Source organism: Haematobia irritans, chromosome 1 (assembly GCF_050003625.1).
Source record: "Haematobia irritans isolate KBUSLIRL chromosome 1, ASM5000362v1, whole genome shotgun sequence".
NCBI classification, from domain to species: domain Eukaryota; kingdom Metazoa; phylum Arthropoda; class Insecta; order Diptera; family Muscidae; genus Haematobia; species Haematobia irritans.
Genome location: NC_134397.1, coordinates 179,928,979 through 179,954,917, shown reverse-complemented (window position 1 = coordinate 179,954,917; position 25,939 = coordinate 179,928,979). Strand labels below are relative to the sequence as shown.

Genomic DNA, 25,939 nt, shown 5'->3' with positions numbered 1-25,939 from the left:
GGCCATTAATTTATGTTGTGACGACGGCAGTAGCAAATTAATTGAACAAGCGTCAGACCATGTTTGGCCTTTATTGTTATCATGTCCCTCCTATTCCATCACCTCTGCGCTCCCCCACACCCCCTTTTCACTCTATCAATCTATCCAGTCATTCATCCATCCACTTCATAGATTTCACTCAAGGAAAAAATAAAGCAGATATGATTTTGATTTATATTCGTTTTATATCAAAATCACTAACAAATGAGCCAAGTTAAGTGAGCACAAGTGAGTATTGCAAGTGTCTTGCTAGTGTAGATGTTGTTGTAGTTGTAGCTTTTTGTAGTAATGTGCTGTGGTGGTTTTGGTGGATTTTTCGGTATCGGTTGTTTGTGTTTTGGGCCTGTGATTGACATCATTATTGACGCAGTGTGACGTCATCCTTTTTTGTTCGCCCCTTTTAATTTTGACTATCGGAACGGAATGGCCAGAGAAGTTCATGATATTAAACCGATAATTAAGTATTTGTTGTTTACGGCTATTAAACATTTACAAATGGCAAGCCAAAAAAAAAAGCAAAACAGCACTAACCAAATGGGCCCCATCTAACTTGACTTTGTAAATTGAACAATTTAAAATTTTATTGTCTATCTTGGCAGAGTTAACCAAGAAATTCCTTTACATAAGCATAAACACCGAAGAAAAAAATGTATTCCTCTAAGGAGCATATAACGAACCAAAAAAAACACACCCTTAATCCTTGTTTTTGAAGTAGAGTCAATGAGAGTTTTGTTCTCTTCGTCAAGGAGAACTAAAAGATAAGAGAGAGAGAGATGCGCATATTCGAGATAATACAATTGTGTCAGTTTAGTAATGTGAAGTTTGTTTCGCAATTTATTTACGCTCTCTCTTTCTCTTCCTTTGGGGGTAAATGAAAAAATTCCAAAGGGAAGGACGAAAACCTTACCGCTTGGAAACATATTTTGTTACCTAATCAGAAAGTTTTCTATTTATTTTTCAAAACGTTTTTTCAGAAACTTTGGAATATTTCTTATTCTAAAGCAAATATTGATCCGTTTTACTATCTTTTCCCTTCATCCTTGATTCATAGTCAATTTTTGTAATGCTCTCCCTTATAGTACGCTGTGTATGAAAACTTAACTTCAAGGTCAAATTCTATTCTTATTACCATCCTAACCCTCACGTTGATGTTATTTCCGCCTTAAGGGCTAGTAGGAGCTCATTTGAAATCAGGATATTCATTTCCTTCTTAATTATATGATGGCCTCCAGCATAGATGATGGTAGTAAATAACTGACTTTTTCTTTAGTTGATTACTTTGAATCTTGTGACATAAGGGGGAAATGACCTTTTCAACCAGATCCCTTGAAACGAAGGTCTGTAATCGATTGAGATTCAAAATCATAAATCGATTGATTTAAGGTTTTATATTTTTTTGAATTTTGTCAAAAATTCATTTCTATGGGAAATTTTTTCAAAATTTAATTTCTATAGGAAAATTTGTCAAAATTTCATTTATATAGAAAATTTTGTCAAAATTTCATTTCTATAGGAAAATTTGTCAAAATTTCATTTCTATAGGAAAATTTGTCAAAATTTCATTTCTGTAGGAAATTTTGTCAAAATTTCATTTCTATAGGAAATTTTGTCAAAATTTCATTTCTATAGGAAATTTTGTCAAAATTTCATTTCTATTAAAAATTTTGTCTAATTTTAATTTCTACAGGGAATTTTGTCAACATTTCATTTCTATAAGAAATTTTGTCAAAATTTCATTTCTATAAGAAATTTTGTCAAAATTTCATTTCTATTAAAAATTTTGTCTAATTTTAATTTCTACAGGGAATTTAGTCAACATTTCATTTCTATAAGAAATTTTGTCAAAATTTCATTTCTATAGGAAATTTTGTCAAAATTTCATTTCTATAGGAAATTTTGTCAAAATTTCATTTCTATGGGAAATTTTGTCAAAATTTAATTTCTATAGGAAATTTTGTCAAAATTTAAATTCTATAGGAAATTTTTTCAAAATTTCATTTCTATAGGAAATTTTGTCAAAATTTCATTCCTATTAAAAATTGTGTCAAAATTTCATTTCTATAGAGAATTTTGTCAAAAATTCATTTCTATAGGAAAGTTTGTCAAAATTTTATTTCTATAGGAAATTGTCTCAAAATTTCATTTCTATAGGAAATTTTGTCAAAATTCATTTCTAAAGGGCATTTTGTCAAAATTTCATTTCTAAAGGGAATTTTGTCAAAATTTCATTTCTATAGGAAATTTTGTCAAAAATTTTATTTCAATAAAAAATTTTGTCAAAATTTTATTTCTATGGAAAATTTTGTCAAAATTTTATTTCTATAGAAAATTTTGTCAAAATTTTATTTCTATAAAAAATTTTGTCAAAATTTTATTTCTATAGGAGATTTTGTCATAATTTCATTTCTATAGGAGATTTTGTTAAAATTTTATTTCTACAGGGAATTTTGTCAAAATTTCATTTCTAAAGGAAATTTTGTCAAAATTTCATTTCTATTAAAAATTTTGTCTAATTATCGTTTCTACAGGGAATTCTGTCAAAATTTCATTTCTATAGGGAATTTTGTCAAAATTTAATTTCAATAACAAATTTTGCCAAAATTTCATTTCTGTAGGAAATTTTGTCAAAATTTCATTTCTATAGGAAATTTTGTCAAAATTTCATTTCTAAAGGTAATTTTGTCAAAATTTCATTTCTATAGGAAATTTTGTCAAAAATTTTATTTCAATAAAAAATTTTGTCAAAATTTTATTTCTATGGAAAATTTTGTCAAAATTTTATTTCTATAGAAAATTTTGTCAAAATTTGATGTCTATAGAAAATTTTGTCAAAATTTTATTTCTATAGGAAATTGTCTCAAAATTGGAAGTTCTATAAGAAATTTTTTCAAAATTTCATTTCTATAGAAAATGTTGTCAAAATTTCATTTGTATAGGAGATTTTGTCATAATTTCATTTCTATAGGAGATTTTATTAAAATTTCATTTCTGCAGGGAATTTTGTATTTTTATATAAAATTTTGTCAAAATTTTATTTCTATAGGAAATTGTCTCAAAATTGGAAGTTCTATAAGAAATTTCAAAATTTCATTTCTATAGAAAATTTTGTCAAAATTTCATTTGTATAGGAGATTTTGTCATAATTTCATTTCTATAGATTTTATTAAAATTTCATTTCTGCCGGGAATTTTGTCAAAATTTCATTTCTAAAGGAAATTTTGTCAAAATTTCATTTCTATTAAAAATTTTGTCTAATTATCATTTCTACAGGGAATTCTGTCAAAATTTCATTTCTATAGGGAATTTTGTCAAAATTTAATTTCAATAACAAATTTTGTCAAAATTTCATTTCTATAGAAAATTTTGTCAAAAATTCATTTCTATAGGAAATTTTGTCGTAACTTCATTTCTATTAAAAATTTTGTCTAATTTTCATTTTTACAAGGTATCTTGTCAAAATTTCATTTCTATAGGAAATTTTGTCAACATTTCATTTCTATAGAAAATTTTGTCAAAATTCATTTCTATAGGAAATTTTGTCATAATTTCAATTCAATTCGCATTTATTGCATAATCCAAAGCATTTCTATAGGAAATTTTGTCAAAATTTCATTGCTATAGGAAATTTTGTCAACATTTAATTTCTATAGAAAATTTTGTCAAAATTTCATTTCTATTAAATTTTTTTCAAAATTTCATTTCTATAGGAAAATTTGTCAAAATTACATTTCTATAGAAAATTTTGTCAAAAATTCATTTCTATAGGAAATTTTGTCATAATTTCATTTCTATTAAAAATTTTCTCTAATTTTCATTTTTACATGGAATTTTGTCAAAATTTCATTTCTATAGGAAATTTTGTCAAAATTTAATTTCAATAACAAATTTTGTCAAAATTTCATTTCTATAGAAAATTTTGTCAACATTTCATTTCTATAGAAAATTTTGTCAAAATTTCATTTCTATAGAAAATTTTGTCAAAATTTCATTTCTATGGGAAATTTTTTCAAAATTTCATTTCTAAAGGAAAATTTGTCAAAATTTCATTTCTATAGAAAATTTTGTCAAAAATTCATTTCTATTAAAAATTTTGTCTAATTTTCATTTTTACAAGGAATCTTGTCAAAATTTCATTTTGTCAAAATTTAATTTCAATAACAAATTTTGTCAAAATTTCATTTCTATAGGAAATTTTGTCAACATTTCATTTCTATAGAAAATTTTGTCAAAATTACATTTCTATAGGAATAGGAATTTTGTCAAAATTCATTTCTATAGGAAATTTTGTCATAATTTCAATTCAATTCGCATTTATTGCATAATCCAAAGCATTTCTATAGGAAATTTTGTCAAAATTTCATTTCTATAGGAAATTTTGTCAAATTGCATTTCTATAGGAATTTTGTCAAATTTATTTTCTATAGGAAATTTTGTCAAAATTTCATTTCAATAACAAATTTTGTAAAAATTTAATTTCTATAGGAAATTTTGTCAACATTTCATTTCTATAGGAAATTTTATCAACATTTCATTTCTATAGAAATTTTTGTCAAAATTTCATTTCTATGGGAATTTTTTTCAAAATTTCATTTCTAAAGGAAAATTTGTCAAAATTTCATTTCTATAGAAAATTTTGTCAAAAATTCATTTCTATTAAAAATTTTGTCTAATTTTCATTTTATCAAAATTTAATTTCAATAACAAATTTTGTCAAAATTTCATTTCTATAGGAAATTTTGTCAACATTTCATTTCTATAGAAAATTTTGTCAAAATTACATTTCTATAGGAATAGGAATTTTGTCAAAATTCATTTCTATAGGAAATTTTGTCATAATTTCAATTCAATTCGCATTTATTGCATAATCCAAAGCATTTCTATAGGAAATTTTGTCAAAATTTCATTTCTATAGGAAATTTTGTCAAATTTCATTTCTAAATTTTGTCATAGGAAATTTTGTCAAAATTTCGTCTCTATAGGAAATTTTGTCAAAATTTCGTCTCTATAGGAAATTTTGTCAAAATTTCGTTTCTATAGAAAATTTTGTCAAAATTTCATTTCTATTGGAAATTTTGTCTAATTTTCATTTCTACAGGGATTTTTGTCAAAATTTCATTTCTATAGGAAATTTTGTCAAAATTTCATTTCTATAGGAAATTTTGTCAAAATTTCATTTCTATAGGAAATTTTGTCAAAATTTCTTTTTTATAGGAAATTGTGTCAAAATTTTATTTCTATAGGAAATTTTAACAAAATTTCATTTCTATAGGAAATTGTGTCAAAATTTTATTTCTATAGAAAATTGTCCCAAAAGTTGAAATTTTGTCAAACTTTCATTTCTATGGGAAATTTTTTAAAAATTTCATTTCCATAGAAAATTTTTTCAGAATTTCATTTCTATAGAAAATTTTGTCAAAATTTTAAGTTCTATAAGAAATTTTGTCAAAATTTAATTTCTATAGGAAATTTTGTCAAAAGTTCATTTCTATAGGAAATTTCGTCAAAATTTCATTTCAATATGAAATTTTGTCAAAATTTAATTTCTATAGGAAATTTTGTCAAAATTTCATTTCTATAGTAAATTTTGACAAAATTTACTATAGAAATCGAGATGATCGACTCTTTACTATTTTTGAGTTCCAACCTTACTCCCCAAAATTCGCAGGCTCAAAAAGAAGTGGTAGAAATGAAGCGAGAAACATCATTTTTAGTCATTTTTGGCCGACGCATGCTGAGTCCTGTTGAAATGTCCATGATTGGGTTCCGTAATGTCTGTCCAGGGCTTCAATACTGTCTTTAGGACATTTTCCCGATAATATTCAACATTTTCAAATATTATTTTACAAAATAATATTTTTAATATTATTTTGCTTCCAATTTGTAATTTTTTGATTTTTTGGGCAAAATTGGTTTGCACATTACACAGAAGTTCTATTGAATTTTCGGAAAAATATATTTTTTAAAACTGCTTTATGATGTTGTACATTCAACAAAATTTATTTCAGAGAATTCGGTCAGTCATTTTAGGACGTAAGATTGTTTTCTGGTTGTACAATACCGTGCGTACTCAAGGGTTATCTAGCTTCGGTGTAGGTAATGCTGTTGGTCACATCCGACTTTATTACTTATATGTCAGTTTTCTTCACAGTGACTCCTTTTTTATCTGTACTAAAAATATCCTTATTAATATCCTTATTCTAGAGGGTCATTAAAACCATTGCTTCACGTTTGGCTTTCTTGTGACCTTAGTAAAATAAATTGAGCATTCTAATCACTGTGCTTTACTTTATTCGTATTGACTATGCTAAGTGTATGCATGTGTACAAGAGAATCGAAAAATTTACGGTCAACTAAAATTTTGCGCGCGCCATTTACATATACTCGGCATTCTTTCTGCTCTGCTCTCCCTCTCTGTCTCTCATACACACGTAACACATCTCACTATTAAATGGGGCCCAGAGACCCCACCGCAACACAGCTGAGTGTTTTACGAGTACTGTGAGCTGAACAGATGGAACGTGTGTGCAAGTATTTCGGTCAGCTTTGTTGTTGTTGTTTTTGGAGGCACTTGTCACAGTGCCTTACATTTGAAATGTGTAAACACACACCACATACTCCCGCACACATCCCCCACGTATCAAAGCAGACTTATACTCTCTTGCATAAGGGTGGGGGTGTGTAGTTGGAGAAGATGTCGAGACTACGGTTCTTCGTTTGATTGATTAAAAAATAAGGTGGATTTGTATGTAATGTAGGCAAGAAGCAAATTAATTCCATTAACATGAAATTGTTTTTAATGCTTTTTTACGAGAACGACTTTTTTTAATGAATGACATTAGAATTTTTGTTATTTTGTAATATAAATGAGAAAAAAGATATTCCTTGTTTGTGTTATAAATGTTCTCTTGCATTTTCTTTTTGAGAGTGCGAGAATATTGTTTTCGCACTCACTTTGGGGAGAAAATTTATAACATACAGCGAGAGGGAGGTATTATCTAAAGTATTGTAGTACTTAAAAATTACTTATAATTCATATTGTTGGAATTTGTTGTATCTGTCAATTGTACTTGTATGTTAAGATAAAATTTAAACAAATTTTAGCTTAAAATGATTAGTAATTCATATTTTACTCTATTAAAAGTAAATATCTATCTTAGTTAATTTCGGCTAATTGAGGAATCAACTGCCTCATACTACTAGCTAGCTATCCTTATGGGTCGGTCGGTCATGTTATGTGTACACTTAACAAATTTTCATGCAATTTACTTGTTTTTTTTTGTTTTTGTTTAGTGACATAGAGTGTATAGAAGTGGCAAGTTCTCATTTCGATTCATGCTCCCTATGTCAATTGCTCTCGTTCACTTCAAAAATTTTAGCTCTTTTAAGTTTTCTTCGGTTTAGAAAAGACGTTAGCCTATTAACAGGGTTGCCAGAGCAACTAATATAAAAATTATAATTTATTCTATAAAATTTAATAATTCGGAACAAATCTCGACCATTTTTTTTTGGCGACATTATTATTTGCCACACTAAAAAAAGTGTGTCGTAGAGACAAGGGAAAATCGCCAATTCAAGTGTGTTAACATAACCATGGCGATAAGCGGTAGGCAGAACATTATTACGCGACGAACAAGTACAAGTACGCGTCGTATTTTCTTGTTTCTGATCATTTTTATGTCAATATAGAGTGATTTTTTAATTTTAACCACTAGAGTTGAATAAAAACTAACAGGTTGGCTGATAAGTCCCCGGTCTGACACATAGATGGCGTCGCTAGTATTAAATACATATTATTTTTATATAGTGCCAACCTTAAGTGATTCGTGTCAAAATTTGACGTCTGTAAGTCAATTAGTTTGTGAGATAGAGCGTCTTTTGTGAAGCAACTTTTGTTATTGTGAAAAAAATGGAAAAAAAGCAATTTCGTGTTTTGATAAAATACTGTTTTCTGAAGGGAAAAAATACGGTGGAAGCAAAAACTTGGCTTGGTAATGAGTTTCCGGACTCTGCCCCAGGGAAATCAACAATAATTGATTCGTATGCAAAATTCAAGCGTGGTGAAATGAGCACGGAGGACGGTGAACGCAGTGGACGCCCGAAAGAGGTGGTTACCGACGAAAACATCAAAAAAATACACAAAATGATTTTGAATGATCGTAAAATGAAGTTGATCGAGATAGCAGAGGCCTTAAAGATATCAAAGGAACGTGTTGGTCATATCATTCATCAATATTTGGATATGCGGAAGCTCTGTGCAAAATGGGTGCCTCGCGAGCTCACATTTGACCAAAACCAACAACGTGTTGATGATTCTGAGCGGTGTTTGCAGCTGTTAACTCGTAATACACCCGAGTTTTTCCGTCGATATGTGACAATGGATGAAACATAGCTCCATCACTACACTCCCGAGTCCAATCGACAGTCGGCTGAGTGGACAGCGACCGGTGAACCGTCTCCGAAGCGTGGAAAGACTGAAAAGTTCGCTGGCAAAGTAATGGCCTCTGTTTTTTGGGATGCGCATGGAATAATTTTTTGCGATTATCTTGAGATGGGAAAAACCATCAACAGTGACTATTATATGGCGTTATTGGAGCGTTTGAAGGTCGAAATCGCGGCAAAATGGCCCCATTGAAGAAGAAAAAAGTGTTGTTCCACCAAGACAACGCACCGTGCCACAAGTCATTGAAAACGATGGCAAAAATTCATGAATTGGGCTTCGAATTGCTTCCCCACCCACCGTATTCTCCAGATTTGGCCCCCAGCGACTTTTTCTTGTTCTCAGACCTCAAAAGGTTGCACGCAGGGAAAAAATTTGGCTGCAATGAAGAGGTTATCGCCGAAACTGAGGCCTATTTTGAGGCAAAACCGAAGGAGTACTACCAAAATGGTATCAAAAAATTGGAAGGTCGTTAAAATCGTTGTATCGCTCTTGAAGGGAACTATGTTGAATAATAAAAACGAATTTTGACAAAAAAATGGGTTTTTCTTTGTTAGACCGGGGACTTATCAGCCAACCTGTCTATGGTATTTGTTAAGTTATTTTAAGATAAAAGAATTTTCAATTTCCCTCTAAGAGATTTGAAGAGATTTTAATGTAGCGAAACTCCGCCAACCAACACAGTATTCCGGAGTGCAAAGAAAAATTTTTTACATCAAAAGAAAATTGTGTTTGTATAGACTTTCGTTTCTCAAAAAAGAAAATGCCTTAGTGTACAAAAGGTCATGCGAAAAATCCCAGTTTGGGATGAACATCAAATAGTTTTTCAGCCGTGATTTTTCTGTGATTACAAGAGCCTTAGATTTTCTCTAAATGATTTCAAAGTAATGTAACTGTTCAGAATCGGCTATAAAAACGATCTTGTCCAGCAACAGGGACGAAAAATGAGGTTTATAATGTAATGAAATGAACACAATAAAGTACTCTAGCAATAACTGGGAAGATAAAAGAGATTTTTTAAAGTAATACAATTAACACACAAAAAAATATTTTTCTACCAAATGATATTTTAATTTTATAACATTTGTGTTTTTATTTTTTTTATTAAAATAATAAAACGTAATTTAAATATTGCAGGAAAACGTACTAGTTCTATTAATGTTAAAATATATGACCACAAAAATAATTATATATGGTGGTTAGCCACAAATAAACATATGATTGCAACTCTGCCTTTTAGGGCAATCACAGCACTCTCTTTGCTGAAAATGTATTCAAACTGCCACTTTGAGAACAGAATTCGAAACCTTTTCGAACTGCTGCCTGTTTTTTTTTTTACAAAGGAATCCTGGCAAAATACAAAAAAGTCTGAATATTTTACAAGAAAACTATGTAAAATTGATAGTAGTTTCATAAAAAGTGTGGTACTTTGGAATATTGAAATGATCTAGAGCCTTAAAGACTATGATGTAACAGGCATACGAAACTAAATGGGGAAAAAGTGCGCATATTTTACAAGAAAAGAAAACGCCATAAGTAAAATTGGCTTTGATCTTATTGTAGTTTCATAAAAAGTACAGTTTAGCTCGTGGAGTTACTGCGGTACTTTGGTATATTAAAAAGTACTAAAAAGTACCAAAATACCGAATTTTTCATTTGGGAAGCACTCACTCACCGCTGTGGTATCTCAATGTACAGAATAGTCTTAAGTGAACCAGAGCGTTCAAGACTATGTGGAAGCAATTATACGAAAACTTATTTTTATAATGAATGGACTTATTTATTAGCCTCTCATCGCCGTTTTTTATGGAGCTATGGAGAAAATAAAAAAATTACTTCTAATATTTTTAGATTTCCACACCCTCATCCCTTTATTTGAAACTAGAACCAAAGCTATTATACTTTGCTCTTGAATGAAATTTTAGACAAAGTAAAAACACTAAAAAAAAAAACAGTGAACCCACCAGAAAGAAAAATTTTGGTTAATTTTAGAAAATTTTGGATATTTTTACAAAATTTTAACTAAACAGTATTACAAACGCTGACATCACGCCGATATCACAAAAATAAGTAGATATTTTTCGACAAATTCCAGAAAATTTATTGGACATAACTAATTTTTTTCACTTGTTAAAGAAAATTTTATAGTTTGAAGGAAAAAATTGGAGTTCAAAATTGCAAGAATGTCTTTAAAGCCCAAAGAAGTTCAAGATGGGCGCATTATTGGTAAAATGTACAAAATTTAAGAAATTCTGAACTATTTTGTGGGAGACACGATTTTAGTTATTCGTTATGCTTAATTTGTGTATAATTTTTTCCTCTGTTTTAGTGTTTAATTAAACTAACGTACGCACAAAAATATTAAAGACATGGAAACTTTCTTAAAATGTAATAATTCCATGAACTAAAAGAGAGTTAAATCGGCTTTAGAGAAATATAGGGTTCACTTTTTTGAGTGAAGTAGGAACATATAAACAAGAAGACTCTTCTTTGAGTGTAATTATTCCAATTATTATATAGCATTAGTAATAAAGATTTTCATTAAATACAAACATTTTCATCTTATCCATTTTTTGTTTTGGTTAAATGGCAACTCTGTTTTAGTCGGAAACTTGAGGTTCTAAGTGAAGAGAAATGTTTCACCATAATATTATAAAAAAAAACAGAGAACACAGTGTTTACTCTCTTTTTGTTAATAGTCCATATTTTGTTATAGCTTTTTGTTCTCCCCTTTTTTTATACACATTTCCTCAATTTATATGGAGCAAACCATTATAGTAATATTATGGGGTCTATTAAGAAAATACAGAGGGAGAGAGATATAACTTTGAGAACGAGCAAGGAGAATAATGGACGGTTTTTTTTATATTGTTGGTAATCTTTGAAAGAGAAATTTGAGTATGCATAACTTTTTCGTTGTATCTACTTATGGTTGTGTGTGTGTGTGTGTGTGGGATATGTGTACTTGTTCTTTCTTCTTGTTCTGCCTTATGTGTCCAAGGGGGAGGGGGGGTCTCTTATGGCTCTGCAGCTTATGGCTATGTATGCGTTTGTCCACATGAGTGTATCTCTGGTGGATTTTGTACGGCGGTGATGAAAGCTTAAGCACTCGCAACTCGTTGAAAAATATCAGTCGAGCGCTGATACCGTACTGAAGAGGTCGGTCTTGGAATAAGCAAATTTTCTCGTCTCCGGGTTGCTTAAACAATACAAAGTTTTTTTTATTATTATTATATATATGTACATATATATATGGAAATATAGAGAAGAAATACTATAACTATCTATCTATATGTATATATATATATGTGGCCATATATATAATATAAATACATACAAACGCCTAAAGTTTTATTTCACTAAAATCAAATATAAAATCTCGAGAAAATAAAAAATAAAAATGAATTAACAAGAAAATATAAGCGACAAACAAAAAGTTTTTTTTAAACATTTCGCAAAACCAAACAAATAAATTCGTGAAAAATATACATAGAAAGAAAAAAAAACGAAAAGAAAAAAAAATTACAAAAAAAATATTGAATCTTAAGGATCTTAGTACTTGCCCGAAAAAAGGGATTCAAACTACAAAAAAAATTGCATTTTTCAATTTCTAATCGAAAATTTTAATTCTAATTCACAGAAAAGTAGTTGAAAAAGTGTTGAAGTTTGCCTAGAGAAAAAAGAAACGTTTCAACAAACAAATTTTCCTAAAAAGGGGGTAGTTTTAACCCCTAACGAAATAAAAACCGAGAAATTGTGTAACACCAGTGCAACAGAAAGGTAACCAACGAACCAGCGCACATACACATAAACACACATACATACATCACATACACTCTCTCACTTATCCGAGATACCACATCTCGAAACATAGATACTCAAAAAAAAAGGCGAAAAGAAACGAAGTCGTCGTTCTCGTCTCAACCAACCAGCCAGCCAACCTTCTCCTCCTTTTTTTCCTCCAAACGAGGAAGAAGAGGGAAAAAATTCACACGCACAAACATTGCTACACTTAGCGAAAAAACAATTGTAATAAAACGAACTTTGAGAAAATCATAAATTTTGTTGCTCGTTTCTTAATCAAACCCAAAAAACACGACACCTAAGAAATCTTAAGATGTCCTTGTTCGAAATCGATTTTTGTATTTGCTCTTTCTTTGGCCACAGCCTATGTAAAATGTGTGTGTCTATGTGGACGTATGGATATTTAATAGAACATGATTTCCGTTTTTGTTGTTGTTGTTTTTTTCCTATCTAATAAAGCCATTTAAGTGTAAAACTAATGTGAACAAAATATTTTTTGCAAGAAAAACAGTGTTATTTTATTTTGAAAACTAAAATTCAAAAGACTTTGTAAAAAGTGTTTTTTGTTAAAAAAAAAAAAATCGAAGAAAAAGAAAAAACAACGAATATAACTATCTGAAGGAATTAAGGATTTTCTGGATGGGGTTTTCAAATTTGAGTTTATTAAATATTTTCTCTTTTTTTAAATTTCATTCTTTGACATTTACATTAATATTTCAATAACTAAACCAAAACAAAATAAAAACCATTTTTTTTTGTAAAATCACAATGACGTCTTTATATAAACATTGAAAACATTGCTTTGCCTTGTCAATACTCTATGGCCCTGAAATATAATGAAAATCAAAAAGAAAAAAAAACGACAATTTTCATATTTAGATGAAAAACACACAAAAATCCCAAAAATGAGAGCAAGAAAAGTCTCATCACCTCATCATCAAAAATTTCTGTTCCCACCACCCCCATGCCATAATTCTAAAAAAAAAAATCTCCTTCTATTATACACTTATAATTGGTGTAGTTCTTGTTAATTTATTTAAACATTGTATGCCCTATAAATCATTGATTATAGTTTCCTTAGATTAACAAGAGACAAAATTATTCTACTTACATTACATATACATATATCAAAAATCTGTTCAATACATAAATTTTGTATAGTTTTTTTCAATAAAAAAAATTATAGCTCTCATGGTCTCGCTCTCTGCTTGCCAAAAATTTTCTTGTAAAAATCACTACAAATTTTATTTTCCATATTCTTATAGCTAAAAGCTTCTTCATATATTTTCTCATTCATATAAAACTCTTAATATGTACAAAATATTATCTCTTTTTCCTTGTAATATGAAGAGAGTTAAGAAACAAAGGGAATTACATATAAACTCTCTTAAAGATACAACAAAGCAGGAAGTAAACTAATGTAAACTTCGAGAAGAAGTTTTTTGAGTCCTGAATGAAGAGAGAAAATTAAAAAATCTACTGACAGAGAGTGTGAAGGAAAGAGAGGGAAAGAGATATAAAAAGGAATTATTAAGATTTGCAGAAAGTAAAACCATGTAAACTTCAAGGAGAACTTTGTCCTGTCCTGAATAAAGAGAGAAAATTAGAAATCTACAAAAAGAGCGAGTGGGAAAGAGTGAGATAAAAAAAGAAATATAATTCATTAAGATTTGCTCCTGCTTCCATTAGATTCGAAGAGAAAATCAATCAAGAAAACTTAAGGAACTAAAGTAATAAGACTTGAAGGAGAAGCTTGTGAGTAAAGAGATGGCAATACAAAAGAGACAGAAAGAGATTGACACGGAAAGAGCGATAGAGTTAGAAAAAGGAATTATGAAGTTTTGCTCCCGTTTCTAAGAGAATATATATATGAATATTATTGCAGGAAGTAAAATAATAAGCCTTTAAAGAGAAGTTTGTGAGTTTTTAGTAAAAAAAATGGGAAATGGAAGAGATAAAAAGAGAATTTGAAATGACAGGAATGTATGTAATATTTTTAAGCCTACTCTTGCTTTGTAATGGAATGAAAAATAAACTTTTTTAATACATCCTATATTTCAAAAAAAAAAAAAATAAATAAAATAAATAAAAATAAAATCCATTGTACTGATATGGATTAACGAACCATGTTATAATTTCATATTTCGCCTGCTATAACAAGAAATTTTAGACGAAAACAGATTTTAACTCTGTCGCTAAATTTTTCCTTATTAAAAAAATCAAAGGCGATGTTTAAAGCCCTTAACAATTGTAAGGACATATTGGATGTGTGCCTCGCCTTTCCGATTTGGTAATAATAATGCGATTCCTCACCAAGATTATGAACATAGAATCGCACTACATTGATTGATCATAGGATGCAGTATAAATTTGAAGGAGATTGATTTTTTTTACTTTGTTTTTTAAAGAAACTCGAATAGCTCCAGAGACATTTGGACAAAATTCGGAATTTTCCTTTTGTCAAAGGAATCTTAGGTCACAAAATAACACAAATTTCTAAAATCTCTATTCTAAGTTTAAGAAAATTATTTTCGCTAGCACGCTATCCTGTCCAGAAATGTTGTATACCTCTTTAGCACAAATAACGTTTCTAGACATTGTTTTGAAAACAAAAAAATTCATCCAGCGAATATTCTGTTTTGCTTATTTGGATCCTTTAATTAATGTCGAGAATCATTGAAATAAATCAAATATTTTTTTAAGAGTTTGCTTATTGATTACAGACTTGATTTCTTAATTTCCAGTATCTGCTATAATCTATCCGTGAATCGCTTTCTTAATATATCAAAACGAAGACGGAAGATTCGATGTCTAAATTTGATTTTGGGTTGGGTCTTTATCACAATGAACTGAAAAGTCCAAGTGAACCTAAAAAAAGCCGGCTGCCACTTAAATCTAGGTTCCATTCTTTATCTTTATTTTACCAAAGCCATCACATTGGATAACTGCCAATGTATGACATTCTTTCATTTCATAACAACATTATGTAAAACATTTACTGTTGCGCTTAATGTCAGGAATCGATAATCGATTTATAAAATTCATAAAAATCTATAAAATGGTGATCGTTGACTAATATCATTGACCATTTTTAGACGGAAAATATCAGCAACGATTTTGTAATATACCTACCGTTATTGCTAATGAAATATCTTATTTAAGAAACTTTCTTCTTAGATTTTTTAGCATTCATCTGAACATAGTACTGGGCGGAACATGTTGATGGACAAAGGTTCCATATGTAATAAAAACCAGTCGCCAATTCTGGCCTTATCCATCTTGATCAAAACGACTTTCAAGAGATGTTAAACTACACTCAATAGTTTCCCAAGTACACACTCCACAATATTCCTGAAAGTTTTTTCTAAAGTCTGTTTTTTCCAAAAAAAAAGTGATCTTCACTGGCCCAAAATTTTATTTTGCAAAAAATAAAATTTTACTCCTTTTTTTAAATTTTTTTCCAGACAGTATTAGTGTTTTGCCACAATATTGGCAGTTTTATCTCTTTTTAATACATAAGCAAATATGCCACATTTTGAAAATAAATATGTCATTTTTGTGAGACATATTTTAAACTTCTTACGGCCATTTTCATGTAGCTCCGTTAGGCTTTAACTGCCAGTTAACAGAAATTAAATTGCAAATATTTTCTCTCCGGTCAACTTTAACTGAAAATTGTTCAGCAGTTAAGCTCCCAACTGGCATACGGAATATATACGCAAGAGGACAGATATGTTCATAATGCGGTTCAAGAGTTCGTTAGCTAACGTAGCACTAACGGAGCTTCATGAAAATGGGGGTTAAAGGTAAAAACTTTTCCCGTCCGGAAATGGTAATACTCTCCGATATGTGGTAAGGTCCCTGTGGACCTTTTTCAATCTAATTACTACATAACTCTGTATTTTACCCTATCTCATATTATATGACCTCCTGTACTAATGATTACATGAATTTATAGGCCATCATGTACGAGATCATATCAAAGACCGATTTATGCATGAATAAAAGTCTAAATATTCCTTATATTGGAGGCTTAACCCTCTAATGCCCCAATTTTTTTGTCACCTGATTAAATTTTCAATGTTAACGACACAAAAGCAAGAAAACTAAACAAGATAAATTTATACGGTAAAATTCAGTATATGCTGTAAAGCCTCTTGAACAGTTTAAACTATGTTGTATCTTTATTTTACCCATTTTCGTTGTCTTAAGGTGTGTTTTACTAAAAGCTTCCTTATTAAATGAAGCCAGCCTAAAGGCCGGATTGGTCATTAGAGGGCTAAGAAAATTGTGTTTCATTCCAATAATTAAAATAACATTAAGTTCACTGCGAACTTTAATAATATTTCACTAGGTTTAAAAATATATTTTTTATATATTTTATTGTTGGATCGATGCCATTGTCAAATCGAATTTTCCTTTTTTCTTACAATTCTTCGATTATCTTCCTTCTCAAACTCGCAAAGAAAAAAACATATTTTTGTATAAAGAAAAACTGTATTACATACCATAAAAAATCCAGAGTTTATGTAACAATGAAAAGTGTATTCATAGTAAAAATTTCCAGTTGTTTCGATTTTCTCGCACTCCCACTCTCTTTGTATATTACATAAAATTCCAATGAGAAAAAATGCAAATCTTTAGTGATTATAACAAATATGAGTTTTTTTTTTGTGATAGTTAGTTTTGTTAGAGTTTAAATTCACTTTAATAAAATACAACCAAATATATAAAATAAATATTTCTAAAAAAAATCTATGATTTTTTTCCCCCTATTTGATAAACTTTGAAGTAAAATTCCAATATTTAATACTCTTAATATGATTAAGAGTATACTTTCTCTCTCTCCATTTCCATCTCTCTTTCTCTTACTATGAATGCCTAATATCTACATGTGATTATAACTGTATTCTTTATGACATATTTAAAGGTTGAATGTATTGTGTAAAAATGTATATATATGCCCTAGAGATGACCATCGGCCTTTAAAATCTATGGCGCCAATTGTTTGACACGTATCGTATCAGCTGTTGTTTTATGAGTTATCGATAGTAATCATGTAGGAAAATTTATTGGAGATTTTTATTAAATGTTAAAATATTGAAAATATCGCAATAGAGGAAATATAAAATTGTTTAAAATTAAATTATTACTAAAAGAAAACATAATTTTATATGAAGAGAAAAGCTTGTCATTATTTCTCTCTTTAGGTTGAGGACTTTTCTCCATCCCTTTCTCTCTCTCTCTGTGTTGCATATTAGTCTATATTGCCTTTATAATGATGATGACGTGGCATTTCTCTCTCTCATTTTCTCTTTTAAAATATGATGTAAATCTCTAATAATCCTTTTTATTCTCTTTTTTGTGTATTTTGTTCTGGCTTAGGAGAGAAAAAACAAAACTTACTTATTTTCTCTCCAATATACCCATTCCAGACACAACGAGTGCTTCAGATTGCATAATATTCGTATTTTTTTTTCTTTTTTACATTCTTTATTTTATATATATATATATTTTTTGCCTAAAATTTCCAGTATTATTAAGTTTTTGAATAGTCTGAAAGTTAAAAACCCTACAAATCAAACGAAATGAATGACCAGGTTAGTATGGTATTTTGTTTAAAAAAATAATAATCATTTATTTCCTTATTTTATTTTTTTTTTGCATTTGTAGTATCATTTAAGTACTAGGCTATTATATCTTTTATTTTCCATTTACTTATTATCTTATATGTATTTTATTTTTTTTTTTATCATTATCTCATACTCTTGCCAAATATTAGCAATTTAATTTGATGTCTAAAAAGATTTTATGGTACATCGTTAAATGAAGATATAATAAAAAAAAAATAAAGAACAAATGTGGAACTATTGATTTAAGCAAAATAATAAAAAAATTAAATTAAATTACATTCATCAAAAGATAAATTTGAAAATTTATATAATGGGTTAATAATTAACTCAGTAAAATTCAAACTGTGATTTATGGCAGAATTTTTTTTTGAAGTTGTTCATTTGAAAAATTAGTAGAATAATCTTTTATTATTTAAATAATCCTCAGCTTGATGTTGGCCATTTGGTTTTCAATAATAAATGCTAATAAAAATTGCTTTTTTTGGCTAACACTGATAGCTTACCCCACTTTTACCAGACTTTTTTAAAGACAGAATTTTTCTTCTGTTCAATTTCTTCTATATGAACAGCCTAAGCTTTAAATCTTTCCATCGATCAATAATACTTTATTTTTATATATCAAACTAAAAATATTAAATTCCATATAGTATCGTATTTTTTTTTTCTTTTTTACATATTTTTTATCTCAGATTTCTGTGGTTTTATATTGCTAATATTTGTAACAAAGATATTATAATAGCTTCATTTTCCGTTTCAAGTTACATTTCAATATATATCATAGTATTTTAATTTATTTTATTGTCTTTGCAATACACATTATAGGTTATATATATTTTTTATTATTATAGTTATTGTTGTATATCATCTCAGTTTACAACTTTATAATACTTAAATTTACAAACTGCGAACTGGTTTTTCTGATTTGTTGTATAAACTTCCAAAATGTTTTCATTCAATTCAATTGACTTTGGCACGTGATTGTAATTTCATTTCTAATGAATTCAAAATGATTTGTTTTGTTGCTGTTGCCAAGGTCCCCGCAACATTTGTGTATGCTAGAATTCCTGGATTTCGAAAAATACTTCGAAGTGTCTTATTGTCTAAAGTAATTATAAACTTTAGGGGGAGGGGGAGGGGAGCAAAAAATATTAAATTTATTAAATGTTTCATATTCTAGTGGTTAATAACTCACGGTAACAAACTGTGTCTATATATGCCATAATTATTCCATTACGAATGAACAACAATTAACCACAATAAAATCTAAATCGAACAAATTATGAATCGTTAAAAGTCTTATCAACACATGAATCATAGAATTTCTATAATAATAATAATAATAAAAATAATATAAATAGATTTTCAACTACAAGTCATATATGCTACAAAAATATATTAAAATTAGCAAAAATAGAATTTTAAAATAAATAAATATATAAACATAAAATTAAATAAAATAAAAAAAAAAATATTGAGTGTGAATGTAGTATCACTTCACAATAATCAATATTAAATGTTGGATATTTAAAACATGTTTATTTTCATTATATATTAATCACTTCTGACGAATCAATATAAAATATTGAATATTTGTAAAAAATAAATAATAAATTGATTTTCAAATACGATACATTTATGTTATGCTGCAAAAATCTATATATAAATTACCAAAAATATAATTTTAAAATAAATGAAGATATTAGCATAAAATTTATAAATACAAAAAAATATTGAGTGTATGCTACATTCTTTTCAGAATAATCAATATTGAATGTTGGATATTAAAATATGCATATTTGTCCTCTTTTGATTAGATTTTATTCAATATATATTAATCACTTCTGAAGAATCAATATTAATTATTGGATATTTGTAAACAATAAATTGATGTTAAAATACAAGTACTTTATCCTAGACAAATATATATAATTATCAAAAATAGGAATTAAAAAAATTAACATAAAATTAAAAAAAAACTTGTCAAAGTTTTATTTCTATAGAAAATTTTTGTCAAAATTTTATTTCTATAGAAAATTTTTGTGAAAATTTTATTTCTATAGAAAATTTTTGTGAAAATTTTATTTCTATAGAAAATTTTGTCAAAATTTTATTTCTATAGAAAATTTTGTCCAAATTTTATTTCTATAGAAAATTTTTGTCAAAATTTTATTTCTATAGAACATTTTGTCAAATTTTATTTCTTTAGAAAATTTTTTAAAAATTTTATTTCTATGGACAATTTTGTCAAAATTTTATTTCTATAGAAAATTTTGTCAAAATTATACTTCAATAGAAAATTTTGACAAAATTTTATTTCTATAGAAAGTTTTGTCAACATTTTATTTCTATAGAAAATTTTTGTCAAAATTTTATTTCTATAGAAAAATTTGTCAAAATTTTATTTCTATAGAAAAGTTTGTCAAAATTTTATTTCTATGGAAAATTTTATTTCAATAGAACATTTTGTCAAAATTTTACTTCTATGGAGTTTTGTCCCAATTTTACTTTTATGGAAAATTTTGTCAAAATTTTACTTTATAGAAAATTTTGTCAAAATTTTATTTCTATAGAAAATTGTGCCAAAACTTTACTTCTATGGAAAATTTTGTGAAAATTATACCTCTATAGAAATTTTTTTCAATATTTTACTTCAATAGAAAATTTTGTCACAATTTTATTTCTATAGAAAATTTTGTCAAAATTTTATTTCTATAGAAAATTTTGTCAAAATTTTATTTCTATAGAAAATTTTGTCAAAGCTTTACTTCTATGGAAAATTTGTCAACATTTTACTCTATGGAAAATTTTGTCAAAATTTTATTTCTATAAAAAATTTTGTCAAAAAATTTTTTTATAGAAAATTTTGTCAAAATTTTATTTTTATAGAAAATTTTGTCAAAATTTAATTTTTATAGTAAATTTTGTCAAAACTTTACTTCTATAGAAAAATTTGCCAAAACTTTACTTCTATGGAAAATTTTGCCAAAATTTTATTTCTATAGAAAATTTTGTAAAAATTTTATTTTTATAGAAAATTGTGTCAAAATTTTATTTTTATAAAAAATTATGTAAAAATTTGATTTTTATAGAAAATGTTGTCAAAATTTTGTTTTTATAGAAAAATTTGTCAAAATTGTATTTCTATAGAAAATTTTTTCAAAATTTTATTTCTACAGAAAATTTTACTTCTATGGATTGAATTTTGTCAATTTTACTTCTATGGAAAATTTTGTCAACATTTTATCTCTATAGAAAATTTTATAAAAAATTTATTCTTATGGAAAATTTTGTCAAAATTATACTTCAATTTTGTCAAAATTTTGTTTTTATAGAAATATTTGTCAAAGTTTTATTTTTATCGAAAATTTTGTCAAAATTTTATTTCTATAGAAAATTTTGTCAAAATTTTATTTTTATAGAAAATTATGTAAACATTTTATTTTTATAGAAAATGTTGTCAAAATTTTGTTTTTATAGAAAAATTTGTCAAAATTTTGTTTTTATAGAAAAATTTGTCAAAATTGTATTTCTATAGAAATTTTTTTCAAAATTTTATTTCTACAGAAAATTTTGTCAACATTTTATTTCTATGGAAAATTTTGCAAAATTTTTATTTCAATAGAAAATTTTGTCAAAATTATACTTCTATAGAAAATGTTGTCAAAATTGTATTCCTATCGAAAATTTTGTCAAAATTTTATTTCTATAGACAATTTTGTCTAAATTTTATTTTTATAGAAAATTTTGTGAAAATTTTATTTTATAGAAAATTTTGTCAAAATTTTATCTCTATAGAAAATTTTATAAAAATTTTATTCTTATGGAAAATTTTGTCAAGATTATATTTCTATAGAAAATTTTGTCAAAATTATACTTCAATAGAAAATTTTGACAAAATTTTATTTCTATAGAAAGTTTTGTCAAAATTTTATTTCTATAGAAAATTTTTGTCAAAATTTTATTTGTATAGAAAATTTTGTCAAAATTTTATTTCTATAGAAAAGTTTGTCAAAATTTTATTTCTATAGAAAATTTTGTCAAAATTTTATTTCTATGGAAAATTTTGTCAAAATTTTATTTCTATAGAAAATTTTGTCAAAATTATATTTCTATAGAAAATTTTGTCAAAATTTTATTTCTATAGAAAATTTTGTCAAAATTGTATTTCTTTAGAAAAATTTGTCAAAATAAAATTTTGACAAAATTTTATTTTTTAGGAAATTTTGTCAAAATTTTATTTCTATAGAAAATTTTATCAAAATTTTATTTCTATAGAAAATTTTGTCAAAATTTGAGTCTATGAAAAATTTTGTCAAAATTTTATTTTAAAGACAATTATATTTCTATAGAAAATTTTGCCCAAGCTTTACTTCTATGGAAAATTTTGTCAAAATTTTATTTCTATAGAAAATTTTGAAAAAATTTTATTTCTATAGAAAATGTTGTTAAAATCTTATTTTTATAGAAAATTTTGTCAAAATTTTATTTATATGGAAAATTTTATAAAAATTTTATATCTATGGAAAATTTTGTCAAAATTTTATTTCTATTTATCTATGGAAAATTTTATATCTATGGAAAATTTTGTCAAAATTTTATTTGTATAGAAAATTTTGTCAAAATTGTACTCTATGGAAAATTTTGTCAAAATTTTATTACTATAGAAAAGTTTGTCAAAATTTTATGATCATGTCAGATGATCATCTGACATTTAATACTTAAATATTTTAAGCAGTAAGATATAAGACTGTAGATAAAATTTACATCATAAAATGACCTATTTCCTAATTATTGAATCATGACATTGATGACAATGTTTGTATATGTTTGAATTAAACTGGCGTCTTATAGGCTTATTGGAAAAATTCTTCAAATAAAGGAAACTCAAAAATAAATATCAATATAAACAAACAGTTTATCGATTATTTAACAATTAACCTTCTCCACCCTCTCATGATTCATTTCTCATTCACAAACCAAACGAATGATAAATCAAATACCAGCCAAAAAATAAAATGTTCATATCAAAAGTTAATTCCAAAAGAAACAAATCATGATCATTATCAAAAGTACATACAAAATGACCCTGTTTCTTTCTTGAAATAACAAAAAAAAAAAAAAAGAAAATGATAATTCTCCTATTCTACTTTTAACCAGTTTACAAAACCAGATGAAACCAATAATGAGAGATCGACTTAATAAAACAAAAAATGACGTTGTTCAAAAGAAAACAACAAAATGAAATCAAATGAAATGTAATGTAAATTTTAATCACCTCCTCACCATTGTGGATATATAGATCAACAACAATAAGAAATGATCTTCAAAATTTACTTAATGGAATCTATCAATCAAAAATTGTTCCAAGTTTTTTTTCCGAATTCCACATAAATTCATGGAGAACCCCCATATAAACTGTCACTGAAGTATTAAAAATCTATTTAATATGCATAGATTATAACCAAACAACCTCATGAGAGGGGAAATACAACATTGATTGTTTATAAACTCTCTTGGCCATTGCAGTTCATATTACCATAGTTTGAAATCGTACTCGGAATTTTAAATTGAAAACACAAAACCGGCTTAAACCGAGTCACATGGCTTTATTGAGAATAATCGATATTCATTGGTATATAACAACAAAAACAGAATGTACTGCTACTTTAAGATATGAGGACTGCTTGGAATCCCCTTGTTGATTTTAGTATTTATCATGAAACGATTGCTGTTATTTTATCTTACCAAGAAATAATTAATAAATAAATATCTCAAAGTGCTCTGAAGGGGGAAAAAATGTTAACAATACAAAATTGCTCCGAAAGAGGAGAACAATGTTAACAATACAAAATTGTAAATTTTTTTCCGCAGAGCAAAAACAGAAATGAAAATATTATGGAAATAGAATTTTGATAAAATTTTCTATAGAAAATAAAAATTTTACGAAATTTTCTATATAACTAAAATTTTTACAAAATTTACTAACGAAATAAAATTTTGACAACATTTTCCTAAGAAAATAATATTTTGACCAAAAAGTCTATAGAAATAAAATTTTCTATAAAAATAAAATTTTAACAAAATTTTCTATAGAAATAAAATTTTGACAAAATTTTCAATAGAAATAAAATTTTGACAAAATTTTCAATAGAAATAAAATTTTGACAAAATTTTCTATAGAAATAAAATTTTGACAAAAATTTTCTATACAAAATAACATTTTGACCAAATTTTCTATAGAAATAAAATTTTGACAAAATAACATTTTGACAAAATTTTCCGTAGAAAATAAAATTTTGGCAAAATTTTCTATAAAAAATAAAATCTTTACAAAATTCTATAGACAATAAAATTTTGACAAAAGTTTCTATAGAAAATAAAATCTTGACAAAATTCTATAGAAAATGAAATTTTGATAAATTTTTCTATAAAAAATAAAATTTTGACAAAATTTTCTATAAAAAATAAAATTTTGACAAAATTTTCTATAGAAAATAAAATTTTGGCAAAATTATCTATACAAGATAAAATCTTTACAAAATTCTATAGACAATAAAATGTTGACAAAAGTTTCTATAGAAAATAAAATCTTGTCAAAATTCTATAGAAAATGAAATTTTGATAAATTTTTCTATAAAAAATAAAATTTTGACAAAATTTTCTATAAAAAATAAAATTTTGACAAAATTTTCTATAGAAAATAAAATTTTGGCAAAATTATCTATACAAGATAAAATCTTTACAAAATTCTATAGACAATAAAATTTTGACAAAAGTTTCTATAGAAAATAAAATCTTGACAAAATTCTATAGAAAATGAAATTTTGATAAATTTTTCTATAAAAAATAAAATTTTGACAAAATTTTCTATAAAAAATAAAATTTTGACAAAATTTTCTATAGAAAATAAAATTTTGGCAAAATTATCTATACAAGATAAAATCTTTACAAAATTCTATAGACAATAAAATTTTGACAAAAGTTTCTATAGAAAATAAAATCTTGACAAAATTCTATAGAAAATGAAATTTTGATAAATTTTTCTATAAAAAATAAAATTTTGACAAAATTTTCTATAAAAAATAAAATTTTGACAAAATTTTCTATAGAAAATAAAATTTTGGCAAAATTATCTATACAAGATAAAATCTTTACAAAATTCTATAGACAATAAAATTTTGACAAAAGTTTCTATAGAAAATAAAATCTTGACAAAATTCTATAGAAAATGAAATTTTGATAAATTTTTCTATAAAAAATAAAATTTTGACAAAATTTTCTATAAAAAATAAAATTTTGACAAAATTTTCTATAAAAAATAAAATTTTGACAAAATTTTCTATAGAAAATAAAATTTTGGCAAAATTATCTATACAAGATAAAATCTTTACAAAATTCTATAGACAATAAAATGTTGACAAAAGTTTCTATAGAAAATAAAATCTTGTCAAAATTCTATAGAAAATGAAATTTTGATAAATTGTTCTATAGAAAATAAAATTTTACGAAATTTTCTATAGAAAGTAAAATATTTAATAAATTTTCTACAGACAATAACATTTTGATGAAATTCTCTATAGAAAATAAAATTTTGACAAAATTTTCTATAGAAATAAAATTTTAACAAAATTTTCTATAGCAATAAACTTTTGAGAAAATTTTCTATAGCAATAAAATATTGAGAAAATTTTCGGTAGAAATAAAATATTGAGAAAAAAAGTTGAAAAAAAATTTCCATAAAAAAATAAAATTTTGACAAAATTTTCTATAGAAATACAATTTTGACAAAATTTTCTATAGAAATACAATTTTGACAAGTTTTTCTGTAGAAATAAAATTTTGCTAAAATTTTCTATAGAAATAAAATTGTGACAAATTTTTTTATAGAAATACATTTTTGACAAAATTTCCTAAAGAAATAAAATTTAGACAAAATTTTCTGTGAAATACAATTTTGACAAAAATTTCTATAGAAATAAAATTTTGACAAAATTGTCTATAGAAATACAATTTTGATATACTTTTC

The 25,939-nt window shown here is 26.0% G+C and overlaps 1 protein-coding gene across 8 annotated transcripts in view; it reads left to right on the top strand.

Moving 5' to 3' along the window:
* The window catches only part of Atpalpha (sodium/potassium-transporting ATPase subunit alpha), a 206,153-nt gene that overhangs the window by 78,380 nt on the left and 101,834 nt on the right, over positions 1-25,939 (top strand). Inside the window, exons 1-3 of one of the 8 annotated variants that reach the window (XM_075292207.1) lie at positions 11,563-11,635; positions 12,117-12,256; positions 17,815-17,880. The exons of 4 other annotated variants lie outside the window; for them this stretch is intronic. In XM_075292207.1, the coding sequence (XP_075148322.1) occupies positions 17,869-17,880 (12 nt within the window). In that variant the 5' untranslated portion in view covers positions 11,563-11,635; positions 12,117-12,256; positions 17,815-17,868. Of the gene's footprint in view, positions 1-11,562; positions 11,691-12,116; positions 12,257-17,814; positions 17,881-25,939 lie in introns of those variants that run through there. 3 more of the 8 variants (XM_075292206.1, XM_075292208.1, XM_075292209.1) reach the window with 3 other exon arrangements.